The sequence below is a fragment of the Mixophyes fleayi genome, chromosome 1, assembly GCF_038048845.1.
Source record: "Mixophyes fleayi isolate aMixFle1 chromosome 1, aMixFle1.hap1, whole genome shotgun sequence".
NCBI classification, from domain to species: Eukaryota; Metazoa; Chordata; class Amphibia; order Anura; family Limnodynastidae; genus Mixophyes; species Mixophyes fleayi.
In genome coordinates, this window is record NC_134402.1 from 228,116,389 (window position 1) to 228,133,784 (window position 17,396).

General features: G+C 41.3%; 1 protein-coding gene across 1 annotated transcript; it reads right to left on the reverse strand.

Moving 5' to 3' along the window:
* Window positions 1-491: 491 nt before the first annotated feature.
* LOC142151146 (mast cell protease 1-like) lies at window positions 492-14,959 on the reverse strand. Its single transcript, XM_075206507.1, has 5 exons — window positions 14,831-14,959; window positions 12,018-12,162; window positions 9,267-9,408; window positions 7,005-7,256; window positions 492-821 (listed from the first exon to the last, which is right to left on the reverse strand). The coding sequence occupies exons 1-5, from the start codon at window positions 14,916-14,918 to the stop codon at window positions 657-659; spliced, it is 792 nt and encodes a 263-aa protein (XP_075062608.1). The 5' UTR covers window positions 14,919-14,959; the 3' UTR covers window positions 492-656.
* Between the last annotated feature and the right edge of the window lie 2,437 nt (window positions 14,960-17,396).

The following is a 17,396-nucleotide window of genomic DNA, read 5'->3' on the forward strand; positions in this document are numbered from 1 at the left end:
CGCCAATTTTCAGTGACATTTGCTATCTGCTAGATATAAAACTGCAATTTAATTAAAGACAAAACTTGACTTTAATTAAATTGCCGTTATAAATCTATCTGGCAGTATCAACGAAAATCTGCGATTTGGCACAATCGCAGTTTAATACATTTACCTCTTAGGCTTTTACTTAAAAACTTCAATAACGGTACTGTTATAAGACCATGATGGCAATCAAAGGTAAGTGGCTCTATTATAGAAAAAAACAATAGATAGCCTAGGAAATTATATATGGGCAGTCAGAGGAAAATGATGTATACAGAATTCACATGCAGATCTTGCTAAAGGTCTTCTTAGTTATCCTGATATGAAAGCACCAGCATGGTTCATTAATACAGTCCATTTACTCATTTCATATAATGTCCTTCAATACAGGGATTTTCCTAATGTTTGGAGTGTGTGAGTATTTAATACAGATTGTTGCGTTCAAATTTTAATCACACCGACCAAAATGTAAGCTAAGTGCAGTATTTTATAAAGTGCTTGATAGAGCATCACAGAGTGCATCACTTAGCACATTACACATAACAAATTCCTGTTTTACATATGACATTTAATGACTGTGATAACAGTTAACCAAAGCATGGGAAAAATTATAATGCACAATACAATTGCCTTTAAATTGCTGGATTCACATCCGTGTCTTTATGTTGCGATATGGTGTCTCTGATCCAGTCTAAGTACTTGCCAACTTTAGCATAGACGCCAGGAGGGTGATCATATCCAAATGATACTATGCCTTCCACAGTCCCTCCACAAACAAGAGGTCCCCCAGAGTCCCCCTGCAAACACAGGAGGAATAAATACTAATCTAACACGTGGTGGAAATAATATACATGCATATAATAATAATGCGAAGAAGAATATCAGCAAATATGCATATACTGTCTTAACAGAAATGTTTTAGGACAATTCAGTATACCTATGACATCATCAAATTGCTGCTTATAGCAGAGGCTCTGCTTGGTACATGATCACTATATTACATTAGACTACTGTCACGACTGTTAGTGGGTGTATGACTGGTAGGAGGTACCTGCTGTTGTTGGCGCAACTCAGAGGAAGGCGCGGAGTCTAACGTGCCCCTGGTATTCACCAGGAACCCCCGCAAGGAAGTATGGACTCCGCTGCAGGGACACGCAGGTCGCGGTCCTTCCTAGAGTCCACAGCGAGATACAAGGGGGTGTCAGACAGGCCGGTTCAGCAACGTTCAGGTAGAGGAGGTACAAAAGGGAAATCCAGAAGAATGGTGAGGCAAGCCGAGTCGGTAATCTTCAGGGAGCGCAGTACAAAGGCAGAATCCAGATAGGGGTGGTCAAACGGTCCGGGTCAAAAGGGTCACAGGCAGCACGAGGAAGGTCAGGAACAATATAGCAACTGGTACACAGAAACGCTGGAGGCAGGAAGACCTGATACTCTGGCACTGACTAGAGGACAGGAAGGGGTTTAAATAATGTGAGGATCCAATCAGCTTCAGCGCTGAGCGCTGTCATGCCTGCCGCCGGGAATACATAGCGTCCCGTTGCCTAGCAACGGGGCGCGTCATACTGCGGGGGAAATGGATGGCAGGGGGAATCCGGAAATGACGCGTCTGGTTGCCTAGCAACCAGACGCGCGATCACACAGTCAGGCGGCCGTGCGGACGGCGCCTGACAGTATACCCTCCTCTTCCTCCTCCTGTTTGAAGGAACTTTTTAAGAATTCTAGGAGCGTGAAAGTCCTGCTTGTCCACCCATGATCTCTCCTCTGGGCCAAATCCTTTCCAATGGACCAGAAATTGCTGTTTGCCACGAAGAATGCGAGAGGCCAAGATCCGACTGACTTCGAATTCAGTTCCATAAGAGGTTTGTATTGGTGGGGGACGACCGGGAGGTCGATAGAATTTATTGAGTACCAGTGGTCGTAGTAATGAGACATGAAAAGTATTATGACATCTCAGAGAAGGAGGAAGTTTCAATTTGAAGCATACAGGATTAATGACTTGCATGATGGTGTACGGGCCAATAAATCGAGGAGCCATCTTCATAGAAGGAACCTTTAGTCTTAGGTCCCGGGTGGATAGCCATACCTGGTCTCCCACCTTTAAGAGAGGAGTGGCCCTCCGATGACGATCTGCAAAGATCTTGTGATGCTGAGTAGCCTTGAGTAAAGCCGTCTTAGTCTTAGCCCAAATGAGAGAAAATTCCCGATAAAGAGTATCTACGGCTGGAACCGGTGAAGAGGATACTGGAAAAGGATCCGGAAACACAGGGTGACTTCCGTATACAATAAAGAACGGAGAGAATCCGGTAGACTCATGAATGTGTTGATTATGGGAGAACTCCGCCCAAGGAAGGAATTGAGACCATTTATTCTGGTTGTCGGAGGTAAAACAGCGGAGGAATGTCTCGAGATCCTGATTGATTCGCTCCGTCTGTCCGTTGGTTTGCGGATGGTATCCCGAAGAGAATTTCAATTCTATGTTTACTCTTTTACAAAAGGTTCTCCAAAACTGGGATGTAAATTGGACTCCGCGGTCCGAAATGATCTCCTTCGGGCACCCATGTAGTCTGAATATCTCCTTGATAAAGATATCTGCCAGGCGACTGGCCGTGGGCAGTCCAGTTAGAGGAATAAAATGTGCCATCTTCGAAAATCGATCAATAACCACCCAGATAGTGGTAAACCCTGCACTGAGGGGTAGGTCTGTGATAAAATCCATGGCCACACTTTCCCAAGGAGCATCGGGGATAGGGAGTGGACGAAGAAGGCCTGCCGGGACTCTTCTACAAGTTTTGTGTTGAGCACAAGTAGTGCAGGAAGCAATAAATCTCTCAATATCGGCACGTACATTAGGCCACCAGAAGCGTCGGCAAAGCAGCGATGTTGTCTTCTTTATTCCAGCATGGCCGGCAATGCGGGATGAATGAGCCCACTGCAGGGTCTTGAACCGGAGATGGGGTTCCACAAATGACCGGCCTGGAGGAGGAGAGGACGTTTTGGTCCTAGTAAGGGCTACGATATTAGAAGGATCAATAATATGCTGCGGAACCAATGGTCTTAAACGATCGGAATCGTCAAATGAGCGAGATAATGCATCGGCACGTCCATTCTTGGCTCCCGGGCAGAATGTGAGTTTCATGTCAAATCGAGCAAAGAAGGATGCCCAGCGGGCTTGCCGAGGATTAAGGCAACGAGCCTCTTGAATGAACACTAGATTCCGATGGTCGGTAAACACAGTAACAGGAAATATAGCCCCCTCCAACAGATGTCGCCACTCCTCCAGAGCCGCCTTGATGGCCAGTAATTCCTTGTCCCCTATTCCATAATTACATTCGCTGGGAAGAAATCGTCTGGAGAAAAACCCACACGGGTTGTGTGAGCCAGCCGGAGACTCTTGAAAAAGCACCGCCCCAATGCCTACTGAGGATGCATCTACCTCTAGGAAGAAAGGTCGTTCTTGATCTGGCTGGGACAGAACTGGGGCTGAAGAGAATGCTTTCTTTAACGTTATGAAGGCAGACATGGCCTCCGAAGACCAGACCCTAGGGTTGGCAGTCTTCCTGGTTAACGCTGTAATGGGGGCTATAATGGTGGAGAATCCCTGAATAAATTGGCGATAATAGTTTGCAAAGCCGATGAACCTTTGAATGGCTTTAAGGCCTTGTGGCTGAGGCCAGTCCAGAATAGCTGACACCTTGGTGGGATCCATACAAAGACCTTGACTCGACACGATGAAACCAAGAAAAGATACCTGACTAATCTCAAACACACATTTCTCCAGCTTGCAATAGAGGTGGTGTTTCCGAAGTCTACGTAAGACCTCCTTTACTTGTTCCCGATGAGTCTTCAGATCTTTAGAAAATATTAATATATCGTCTAGATATACTACCACAGAAGTGTATAACAGGTCATGAAAGATATCGTTAACGAAGGTTTGGAAGATGGCTGGGGCGTTGCAGAGGCCGAAGGGCATCACCAGGTACTCGAAATGTCCATCTCTGGTGTTAAAGGCCGTTTTCCATTCGTCTCCTTCCTTGATGCGAATTAAATTATAGGCCCCACGGAGATCTAATTTGGAAAAGATTTGAGATCCACTGAGTTTATCAAAGAGGTCGGAGATGAGAGGTAGTGGATATCGATTTTTGACAGTGATGCGGTTGAGAGGACGATAATCAATACAAGGCCGGAGAGACCCATCCTTCTTCTTAACAAAAAAAAAACCTGCACCCGCTGGGGAAGTAGATTTGCGGATAAATCCCCGTTTCAGGTTTTCTGAAATATATTGAGACATGGCTGACGTCTCTGGACGAGATAAAGGGTAGGTCCGCCCTTTGGGGATGGGTTGGTCAGGAGATAAAACAATAGCGCAATCCCAGGGACGATGAGGAGGCAAGATCTCCGCTTCCACTTTACTGAATACATCCTGGAATTCCATATAGGCCTCAGGAAGGTGGGTTAGCTCGGACTGAGCCATTACTTGACATTTAGGAGGCAAGACTCTAGACAGACATTCAAAGCGACATCCTTCACCCCATGACATAACTTGAGCGTGGTCCCAATCCATCTGAGGAGAATGTCTTCTCAGCCATGGTAGCCCCAAGATGAGGGGATTAATGGACCTCGGCAACACCAAAAGTTGGATCATTTCGCTGTGAAGTACTCCTACCCTCAACCGAACAGGAGAAGTCACGGAGGAGATGGAGCCGTGAGTGACACGACTTCCGTCGACTGCCGTCAGAGATAACGGTTGGGGCAATGGGTTCAGAGGTATTTGGAGCTGCGAAGCTAGATCCGCCGAAATGAAGTTCCCGGAGGAGCCGGAGTCCACAAAGGCCGTGGAAAAGGTACCCTTGGGGGTGCTCAGGATGACAGCCATCTGAAATTCTGGAGAATTTTCTTTAGCATAGGGAGCAACTGTGGATTCTCCTAAAACGGCCTCCCCGCCACCGTTTAGGAGGAAGAGTTTCCCGGTTTCTTGGGACAAACTCTTAGCAGGTGTCCCGGATCTCCACAATACAGACACAGGCGTTGTTTGAAGCGTCTCTCCCTCTCTTCAAGGGATAATTTAGAGCGTCCTACTTGCATTGGTTCGTCCACTGGCAGGATGGGATTTTGGAACTGGGGTGCTAGCCGTGGTATGAACCGTTTGCCAGGAGAGCGTTCCTGCGTGCGCTCTTGGTAACGCAAATCCACCTTGATGCACATGGAGATGAGAGAATCTAACTCAGCCGGGAGTTCTCTGGAAATTAACTCATCTTTAATCCGGTCCACCAGACCTTGCCAAAAGGTTGCCACCAGTGCTTCGTTATTCCATTTTAACTCGGAAGCCAGGGTTCGGAATTGAACTGCGTATTGCCCCACGGACAGGTCACCTTGGCGGAGGTTTAACAAGCTGGTAGCTGCAGAAGCAACTCTTCCGGGATCATCGAAGACTTTCCTGAAAGCTTCAATGAAAGAGTTGGAGTTATGAAGAAGTGGACCCCCTTGTTCCCATAAAGGTGAGGCCCAGGCAAGGGCTTGACCACTGAGGAGGGAGATGAGAAAAGCTACTTTGGTGCGTTCTGAAGAAAAGGCCCCTGGGTTGCACTCAAATTGGATGGCACATTGGTTCAGAAAGCCCCTGCACTTCTTGGGATCACCGTCAAACTTTTCGGGTGTCGGGATGCGTACACCGGAGGCCGCTGTAGAGACCGTAACCACACTGGATGCTGTGGATGCCGCAGAGGTTATGGCTGGTGTAGCGGGTGCAGCATTCTGAAATGTATCGAAGCGGGTAGCAATCCCTTGGACACATTGTAGAAGATGCGCTTGGGCTGCTTCTTGTTGCTCCACTCGTTGGGCCAAATGCAGAAGTAGGTCACGAGCAGACGGTTCACCAGACCCCTCCGTTGTCATGGCCAGAGTATACTGTCACGACTGTTAGTGGGTGTATGACTGGTAGGAGGTACCTGCTGTTGTTGGCGCAACTCAGAGGAAGGCGCGGAGTCTAACGTGCCCCTGGTATTCACCAGGAACCCCCGCAAGGAAGTATGGACTCCGCTGCAGGGACACGCAGGTCGCGGTCCTTCCTAGAGTCCACAGCGAGATACAAGGGGGTGTCAGACAGGCCGGTTCAGCAACGTTCAGGTAGAGGAGGTACAAAAGGGAAATCCAGAAGAATGGTGAGGCAAGCCGAGTCGGTAATCTTCAGGGAGCGCAGTACAAAGGCAGAATCCAGATAGGGGTGGTCAAACGGTCCGGGTCAAAAGGGTCACAGGCAGCACGAGGAAGGTCAGGAACAATATAGCAACTGGTACACAGAAACGCTGGAGGCAGGAAGACCTGATACTCTGGCACTGACTAGAGGACAGGAAGGGGTTTAAATAATGTGAGGATCCAATCAGCTTCAGCGCTGAGCGCTGTCATGCCTGCCGCCGGGAATACATAGCGTCCCGTTGCCTAGCAACGGGGCGCGTCATACTGCGGGGGAAATGGATGGCAGGGGGAATCCGGAAATGACGCGTCTGGTTGCCTAGCAACCAGACGCGCGATCACACAGTCAGGCGGCCGTGCGGACGGCGCCTGACAACTACAAGGGTTGAACATTAGTTTATTGGTGTTATGACAAGGTAAAATTAAAATATCAGGACGTGCAAGATAGAGAGGGAGGAGCACAGATTTGGAAATTGGTTTCTCAAGAATGTTGTGTACACTAATAGGCTGAAATTAAAAATAGGTCTTACTTAGGCTTCACTATTCATGTTAAATATTCTAATACTGAAAGGTGCACTTTTAAAATAATTTAGTACTAGCTCAATGAAGTGAGGTAATATTGGCAGAACCAGTAAATAGACATAAATGTGAATAACACACTCCCTTACAACATTCAAGATTGTCACTTTATTAAACCATTTTAAGCTGTTATCTGTGTATTTATTCATGATATCTGAACTCATTAGTCTGATACACAGACTTATGCATATTTAATTGATTCAGCACTTTACCTGACTGGAGTCTGTGATTTTATCTGTGCTCCCTGCACAGATCATTCCATCAGTCAACTGATAATATATACGACGACATGACCTGCGGTTCACAATGGTCACATTAGTTTCAAATAATTTGTTTGTGGAATGTGTCTTGTCAATAAGTCCCCAGCCAGCGACATTGCAGAGGGTATTCTGTGGAAGGTCACTGCCGCTGTTCGTAAGTGGAATTGTCTGTACATAGTGATTTATCTGAGCTCGGGGTGACAGCTGGTGGGAGCAGATATGAATGGGTTAGTAATGGTACTTGCTTATACTTTTAAAGGTACTTACAGTTCGGGAAAATGGTTGTCTACTTTTCACAATACTTTCCCTTTCAATTGTGCCCCCATTAGTATTTTGGTGGGGTACTCCCCATACCTCTGTTGTTTGAAACTGCAATGTCTGGAGAGAGAAGAAAAACTCTCTCCTTGAGACAGCCAAATTTAGGTGAATAATGCAAACCTGCCCAGGTTTAAATGTGTAACTAATAAGGAAATTAAATGGACAGGACCGGTTGCTAGTCCAGTCAATGTTAGTTGCTTACCACCCGACGAAACCATAGAATACTATCTACAGCTGAAGATACACTTAATTTTCCTCTGAGACCAACAGATAATGGGTGGCACTATTGAAAGAGAAGGTAAATGTTACTTATCACAGACATTTTTTATTTTTAGCACTGGACCCCAATGACTTATTTCGACTTTATGATTATACCATTACTATGTCATATGTTTATAATAGCATCCAGGGTCATGTAGGAATTGGCAGGCAAGTGTGACTATTTGAATCCTCATTACATGATGAGACATGATCCTTAATAGATGCATATTACATATTTATGCGTGCTCTCATATAAATATTGCCCATTATAGGTTCAGTTATGATTACCTAGGTGCTTCCTGCTACTGTGTCTTGTGTACTAACTTAATTTTGAACTTTGATTCAACTTCTTGAACCTTGCCTTAGCTAGTTGATTTTGTATTTCGCTGCTCTTCTGGTTCCTGACTTCGGTTTGGTTCCTTGCAGTTTATCTATGCTGTATACTGAACTAGTAAACACCAATAACCCTGCAAAATCCTGGGGGTAATAGAGTACTGGTAAGAATATCCATGTTTAAAAGGGAAATTCAGTTATGCGCGGTGTGCCTCCAGAACCTGTTGTGAAGGCACTCTATGTTACCGCAACATTGTGGACTTCTCTTCACTTCCCAAAGGGTTGCATGCGCAAATCAGCTGCAACCCTTGATTCAACCCTTCTTTATTTTTTAGGAAATTATCAACAGTGGACCTACGGAACCCATACCCATTATACATAAACTACATGGTTGCCACCCATTGGTTCAATACTTACCCAGTAACCCTTTTCAATGTAGGGCTGGTCACATCTGAGGAGGGGGGGCTATTTTGCCCTGTGCTGACCAGGCTGGAAGTTGGTTTTCTCTTGAAAAAGGGACCCCTTGCATTGTAGATAGAGTATTTAATTACATTTCTTTTCTCTACCGAACGTAGCAGTTTAGGTTGTGGCCTCTTCGGAAATTGGTGCAACATGGATATATGTGTGTGGTTTGGTTAGCTCAGGTGCATTGTCAACCACTGAATGCAGCAATAAACGGGTAGCAAACTAACTACCTGTAGCAAGCTGATGTCATTGGGAACAACAGGAAAATATAACTGTATCAATCTGAAGTCAGTACAAGCAGTAAACCAGAGTAACTGAGACAACCTAAAGTCTGGGAGGGTGGCAGATCAGAATATCCTATAACAAGCCAGGGTCAGTACAGGCTGCATCCAAGAATAAACATTACATGCGGCAGACAGAGCAATCGTTTAACTAACAGGATTAAAAAAATTAAAATGGACTAGGAAAATGCATAGCATGAAGACCAGATAGCAAAGAGTATAACTAGCAATGAGTGAATGGCACTCAGGGCCTAATAAAGCCACCAGACCAAATCCAAAAATAGCCAAATAGTTCAGTCCTCACAATTCTAATGAATGTCTATTACCTGAGTCAAAGAGTATCGAGGAAATCCTGTCAGTTCGTTTTAGCATATAGACTGTATATAAGCATATTCTGTATGTAGGTATATGTGTTACAAAGAAGCGTATCCCTTTTTAGTATGAATAAAAGAGTAGGTATTTGCATTTGCCCTCAATGAGTGAACAGATCCTGGATATATCTAGACATCGAGGTAAAAACTGTTTAGGAAAAAGACACAAGAAAGGTTATTCTCACCCTCAACAACATGACATCATTAATCGGCATACTGTCTACATCGGTATAGTTTGGATGAACATAATAGCTTTGGACCCCAAGGATCTGCTGAGTGTGTTCTGTCTGATCCACGTCATGAGCACCAAGGATAACTGTGATCTTCCTGTAGAGACAAGACTCAAAGGTTACATTGTGTTGTGTGCATCTTTAACTGGATGTAAATCTGTGTATATTGGTTTTTTTGCACCATTTCTTTTGCATTTACTGGATTTAACTGCTAATCAACACATCATTTGTTTTGCTCAAACAGTGTCTTGCCTTGTGATCTACAACACTTTTGTTTAAAGGGAGAGACCGCCTGACTTTGCAGAACTGACCAGGGAGTATATTTACTAAATTGTGGGTTTGAAAAAGTGTAGATGTTGTCTATAGCAACCAATCAGATTCTAGTTATTATTTATTTCTACAAAATGACAGCTAGAATATCATTGGTTGCTAAAGGCAACATCTCCACTTTTTCAAGCCCACAGTTTAGTAAATATACCTCCATAGCTTCACTATATTTGGTGGTGCACAACATACATCTAAAATAAGTGTCTAATGTGTGTGTTCTTCTCAGTAATAGACAAATATGTGATTAATTCTTAGAACAGTTTGATGCAGGGATGCACACAAACCTCTTCTGGGGCTCACCCACTGGTTTTTAATCTATACATAGGGAATCAAAAGTGCTGATTCTTGGAATTAAAAGGAAACACAAGATAGAGCAGTGTAATGGGACATGTGTGAGTCATAGTTTGAATAGAACTAGTAACATAAAGTTAGATATATGACAGGAAAAAAGACAGAAGAAAAGTGGGCTGTCTTTAAAATGTTGTTGGAAAAATACATGTATAAGTTCATTCCTATGGGAAACAAATGTAAAAGAATTAAGTCTAAACGAATGTGGCTAAATAAAAGGTAAGGGAAGAAATGCAAAGGAAGAAGCGTGCATTTAAATTAAGTCTGAAGGGACTGAGGAGTCCTTTCATATCTACAATGAATGTAATAAATCATGCAAAAAGGAAATTAGATTGGCTAAATTAGAAAATGAAAAACAAGTTGCAAAAGAAAGCAAGACAAACCCTAAAAAAGTGTTTTAAGTATATAAAGGGCAAAAGGATTAACAAAGACAATATAGGACCCCTAAGAGGTAAGATGGATGGATAGATTAATGATAATAAGGAAAAAGCAGAGGTATTAAACACTTTCTTTTCTTCAGTATTTACTGGAGGAACAAATGGCAGGAATAATGCATAAAAATGGAAATGCAACTGTACCATTAATTAATACTTTGCTAACAGAGGAAGAAGTCCAAAAGCAACAAAATAAAATTAAGATAAAGCTCCAGGTCCAGATGGCATACACCCAAGGGTTCTTATGGAACTAAATTCAGAAATATATATACCGCTATATTTAATTTTCATAGATTCAATTTCATCTGGCTCAGTACAAAGGGATTGGCGAATAGCAGATTTGGTGCAGTTGTTTAAAAAGGGAATTAAATCACAACCAGGGAATTATAGAGATGTAAGCCTGACATGAATAGTGGGGAAACTACTGGAAGGTATATTAAGGGATAGGATTCAGGATTACTTGGTGCATAATAAGATTATTTGTGGGTTTCCATTTATGCAGATGACACCAAACTTTGCAAGATAATAAGATCAGAGCAAGACATAGTTTCTCTGCAGTGGGACTATAAACTGGAGGATTGGGTGACCAAATGGAAGATGAAGTCTAAATGTAAAGTTATGCACTTAGAGATCAAACACAGCATGCAATCTATAAACTAAATGGAATAAATTTAGGGGAATCTATAATAGAAAAGGATTTGGGAGTGCTTGTAGACAGTAGACTTTGCAATAGTGCTCAATATTAAGCAGCAACTGCAAGGGCCAATAAAGTATTGGCATGCATGAAAAGGGGCATAGATGCAAGGAAATTGTTGGTAAGACTTCATCTTGAATACGGGGTACAGTTCTGGGCACCACTCTATAAAAAAGACATTTTGGAACTAGAAAGGGTTCAGAGAAAGGTGACAATATTGATAAAGGTTATAGAGTCATTAAGATATGAGAAAAGGTTATCTAGTTTAAGCATGTTTACTTTAGAAAAGAGGCGTCTAATAGGGGATATGATTACCATGTAAAAATACATTAAGGGTCAATACAGAGAACTTTCATGGGAACTTTTTACCCCCAAGGAACAGGAAGTTTCACAACCAACAAATGAAGGGGTTCTTTACAGTAAGGGCAATCAAGATATGGAATTCACTGCCAGGGAAGGTTGTGATGGCAGATTCAATTGATATTTTTAAGAAAGGGTTAAACAAAATTTTAGCGGAAAAGGGTTTCCAGGATTACGACTGTAAATTGACATTAAAGATAGTAATGGATCCAGGTAGAAATAGGACAGCAACATTGGGTCAGAAAGGAGTTCACACCATTAAAACAGATTGGCGGTTGCTTCATCTGGATCAATTTTAAATTTAAGATAGGGATCGCAGGAGATCCAAAATAGGTTGAACTTGAGGAGCTGGTGTCTTTTTTCAACTTCATCAACTATGTTAAACTACATGAAAAAACAGTCAGTATTTCACTTATGTGCAAAACAGAATACTAATTTGCACCCCTTGCATTGTAACATGGTTTTGTCCAGGAGACTGAAATAAGAAGTTTCTTAAGTTAAGATCCTTAATGAATCAGGCCCCTGGTATTTCCAATCACTTACCCTTCACAGTGTGCGGCAGACAACACCCAATCTGGAGCAATAAGAGAACCACCACAAATCGAACCACCGATTTTCAGGTATGCCATATAAGGCCTTGAGTGGGGTCTGGCTTCCTTGCCTCCAATAATTCCATGGCGTAGCTTCTCTGTAAAATATACCACACAGTCATGTATATTTTGATGATATATATTTATAGGAATTCATCTCCACTAATTAAGTTCTTTCAAGGATGTCAGGAATTCTGAATTTTGTGAAAATAAACATTGTAGGACTCATTTACTAAATTTCCATTAGCAAATTTGGCACTGAACCACAGCAACCAATCATCAATTACCTTACTTCAGTTTAGTTCAAGTTAGACAGTGAAAACTAGTTTCTGATAGGTTGCTATAGTTTAAAGTAAATTTTTCATCTAAATGCAATGTCAGTATATAAGCTCTTCTGAGTAAAATATTTCCAGTAGATGCTTGACTTGGGGCTAGACCAGTCAAAGATCGCCATCCGCATACCCCGAACTAACATACTTATTTCTTCTTCTTGCACCCCCCTGCCATTCTCTTCATTACGCCCTTTTATCTTTCTTCCCTTTTTCTCTCTTTGCTCTACCCCTTTACTCTTCGCTTTCTTTCCCTCTTTTCTACTTCATATGTTGTTGATTGTTTGTCAACATGTTGTCTTTATACTGTAAAAATGTTATAAAACCCTTAATAATATCTTTTTAAAAAAAAAAAAAAAATTCCAGTTGAAAAAACTGAGCATCATAATTGACCGTTAACAGGGTTAGCTTCATTATTTTCAACCAATTGGACAGACATTCAGGGACAAACACAGGAATTCCAGAGGCGCAGTATAGGGGACTTCCCAATAATTGATTGTAATTTGTTTTACCACAGACTTGTTACCCTTGAGTTGAAGCAAAACAGAACTTGAAAATTGTATATATAAAAATGTAAATATACCTTCTGCAAAACATCTGATTCTACAACAAAACTTGGTTTTTGTGAAATTTTATAGTAATAATGTAGGTTAGAGTAATAAATTATTCCAGCGCTACAGACACATGGCACGCTGCTTTATATTATCATTATTGTCCATGGTATTAGGATAATAACTACACATTGACATTTTATTACATAAGTCTGATTGCCTTTAACTGGTAATGTTATGTTCCATTTACAGAGTATGCAATGCAAAACTGTAAAACTGATCTGTGTTTGGGTCACAACTTTGAAAAACACATTGAAAGGATCATGTTGTTATGGAAAGTGATTACTGTGAAAGATTTACAATACAAATTGAAGTCTATGGGGGATTCATTTCCTGGAGATGTACTGCACGGACAATGCCAGGTTGCACTCGTTGCCAGTCAATACGGTAGGAATCTTTGCAAATTTTTCTGCACACCTCTATGGGGTAAGAGAAAAATTAAGTGGAGATTCCTGCCATAAAAATTTTCGCAATGTGTCTCTGTGGACATTCCTGAGACCATGGCGCTCAATCTCCACCTAAAAATGTAAAGTAAGTTCAGTTGTGAAGAAAGCTGCATTAGGCTGTGATAGCCCAGTAGAAGACATGGTTTTCTTTATTGCATAGTGACACAGACTAACTATATTGCAGATAATTATAATAATCTCTCTTCAATGCTGCATTCACTGTTCTAATTGTACCAGCTGAGCTGCTGGATACTGCAGCACGATGCTTATTTGTGTATATTACATCATTGTTCTTCCAATTATGATAGTCAACTGGTTTAGGCATCATACCCACTGCATGCTGGCGAGTATGAAAACAGAATCTATTGCTTCCAATACACCATACAAACTACAAACACAAACCTGACTGCATTGTAATTTATGAAACAGGCGAACAATAATATATAGATTGCAAGGGATGACAAAGGTCCCAGAACACGGGCCGTAACTAGGGCTGTGCGACAGGGGCGACCGCCCAGGGCGCAACGCTGAAGGGGGGCGCAATTTAGGAATATTTTAGGTTCATTTGGTTAAATTGAGGGCTAGGGGGGCGGCATTTGTCTTTCTTGCCCCAGGCGCTAGAATTCTTAGTTACAGTTCTGCCCAGAACTGGCCCTGTTAAAGGACAGTCAGTGTAAGAGCGTAACACATGATATACACATATATTACTCTTTTTGTTCAAAATCAAGAAGTACTTATTAAACAGCAAATAATCCATCGACTTTCAACACGTTGCTCAAAAAAAATCACAAGAGGATAACTTAAAACCCCAAATACAATTTACACATATATATATATATATATATATATATATATATATATATATATATATATATATATATATGTATATATCATAAGACTTTCAGATATGGAATGTTAAACAATTCCATACCTTGGTATAATTAGAAATATTTACTATCTAGTTAAGTGTACATATTTGTTCTCTATTCATTCAATTAAGATACAAATAAATTGCCCATAATCTGCTTCAATAGGCAGCAAGTCTGATGTGCATTGGAAAAAAAACATTTCCCCACAGTCAAATCTTTATCTCATATATTGTAATTTTTTGATCAGATAACAAAATATTTTCATTTTTATCAAGGCATATTATTAGAAGGTCTTTTATATAATACCATTTATACTTTAGGTTATTTTTATGTTATTACAACATAATGTAATAGCATGAGTCATAAATGACATGAGATATGCTAATAAGCACAGCGAGAGACAATACATATAAAGCAATATCATTACTATAACTTGAGGAGTAATATACTCTAAACAGCAAATAAGACCTAATAATACACATAGAAATGCACTCCCAGTTTATCAAAGTACCTGAAAAGCGGACATAGTGACCTGCACATGGTACTATGGAGAGAAGAGAAGAAAAGACAAACACAAGTATAACCGGTAGCTGCTCCATGTCACTGACAGTGCTCCAGAGTGTGGCTCCTGTAATCTCTCTCCTTTTATTTCCCCTTCCCTTCTGCACATTACAGATAACATCTATAGTCACACCCCAGGCACACACCACAGCAAAGTTGTTGTTTTTTATAAACACAAATCCAAATAAACCATGTTACAACAATGCAAGGGGTGCCAATTAGTTTATTATTTTGCACATACGTTAAATAGTGGCTCCTTTTTCATCTAGCACACAAATACTTGTTGGTTTTATTTTTACACTGAAATTTAAAGTTGACCTAGGACGTGCTGTATCCCAACTATAAATCTACTCCCACATTTAAAATTTACCTCCCTCTCCAATGCAAAATGTTTTTGCTCAGGTGCAAAGTTACTACTTTTTTATGCTATGCTCTCCTTAATGACTCAGGCTGATTATCTGTTATAAAGCATCATCATCATCATTTATTTATATACTGTTTACCAACTACGTTAGGGGCTTTTAGGAAACTTTTACTTTCATATGTCCCATCACCCATCATCATCATCATCAATTATTTATATAGCACCACTAATTCCGCAGCGCTGTACAGAGAACTGATTCACATCAGTTCCTGCCCTATTGGGGCTTACAGTCTAAATTCCCTAACACACACACACACACACACACACACACAGAAAGACAGAGAGAGAGAGAGACTAGGGTCAATTTGATTGCAGCCAATTAACCTACTAGTATGTTTTTGGAGTGTGGGAGGAAACCGGAGCACACGGAGGAAACCCATGCAAACACAGGGAGAACATACAAACTCCACACAGATAAGGCCACGGTCGGGAACCGAAATCATGATCCCAGCGCTGTGAGGCAGAAGTGCTAACCCCTTAGCCACCGTGTTCCTGTTTTGAATTACAGCACTGTTTTAATTTCACAAGCAGCTTATTACAAGCCAATTCCTTGTATGTATTAGCCCTTTTATAAGGAAAGGCTTACAACTGAGGTAAAGACACATAGGCTTAAGCTGCCCATAAATGGGCATGTCTAATCGCTCAGCCTGTGGAATGAGTCAATAGATCTGTACGAAATTTGGCAACCCATTTTGGTGACCAAATTTGATGGATCTCATCATACAATGCACAGGAAGCGACATTCAGCCCAATAAGAGATCACAGAGGTGGACTGCATTTTCCGGTATTCCATATTGACATATTTTGATCAGGACTGGTTGTCATTTTAGAACACATATAAATATATATTTGGTGCCAATTTTGTATAAATGGACCATAATTGGCTGTATAGGCAGCTTAATGTTTGCATATTATTGTCATCTTATGTGCACCATCTTGGGTACTGAAAGGAAAACCATGAATCTAGGAAATACTGAGATCCCTACTTGTTTTTACTTCAATGTAATAAACATGCAAGATAACGTTGTACAATACCGATAATTCAGCCACACATTTAATTATTTTATTTTTATTACTACTGAAATTTCAGGTTTTTGGTGTAGTATTAAATAATTTTTCAGCTACACTATTTTTACTATTATATGTGTGGATTTTTTGATAAGTTGATATTAGAAGGCACATCAAGCACTAGGTGGAAAGGTAAAAAGCTCTACTGCTGGGGAAAACGGGAGTTTTCACCCGAAATATGGCTTCGTTTTGCTGCGCCCAATACATAAATAAGGTTATTGCTGGCAAGAGTAAGGGGCCCATTTATCATTGGTGGTTAGTGGGTGTCAGGGAGAATCATTGTATATTGCTGCATACAGCATCAATACAAAATGGCCTGCCGCTGGTATCTGTCATGCCAGGGTTTGTTGGCGAACCCCCCCTTCCTCATCTAAACTAACTAAAGCCTCCTTCTCCGGTAGTCTAGCGCTGCCAGCGAATGGAGGATCCGACACTAGTCGCTACTGCGCATGTGCTGATAAGGTCACCAGAGATTGATAAGGAACATTACAAAGGTAAGCCAATGCTATCTTGATCTCTCCTGTTTTAACCCATTGATAATTTAAAAGATAAGTTGTGGTGGCTGTTCAGTTTTGGCTTATTGCAGCTTAGTAAATGGACCCCTAAATTGTGACTGCTGTTGCTGGTGAAGGCATTCCCCATGACTTTGCATGGTGAATTTATTTAACAAGTATTGCGGCACCATAATTCCTCTTCTGCTATTATCATTTCAGGATGTTAATGACAAAACAAAACCATTAATGTAAAAAAGGTTTTAAAATAGCTTAATAATATTTAAACCCCTCCGGTCCAGGGTTGATTAAAGAGCAAAAGATTTCCTAATGGTGCACTCTATGGGGTATACTTACTAAACTGCGGGTTTGAAAAAATGGAGATGTTGCCTATAGCAACCAGATTCTAGTTGTCATTTCTTTAGTACATTCTATAGTATGACAGCTAGAATCTGATAGGTTGCTATAGGCAACATCTCCACTTTCTCTAACCCGCAATTTAGTAAATATACCCCTATGTCTCTATAATTATC

What these genes read in the sequence shown, in the direction of transcription:
- LOC142151146 (XM_075206507.1), bottom strand. Translation starts at nt 14,918, where the DNA reads ATGGAGCAGCTACCGGTTATACTTGTGTTTGTCTTTTCTTCTCTTCTC. An exon ending in TCACTATGTCCGCTTTTCAG is followed by an intron (nt 12,163 to 14,830) that starts GTACTTTGATAA and finishes TATATTTTACAG; the next exon opens with AGAAGCTACGCCATGGAATT. An exon ending in ATGATGTCATGTTGTTGAGG is followed by an intron (nt 7,257 to 9,266) that starts GTGAGAATAACC and finishes TGCTCCCACCAG; the next exon opens with CTGTCACCCCGAGCTCAGAT.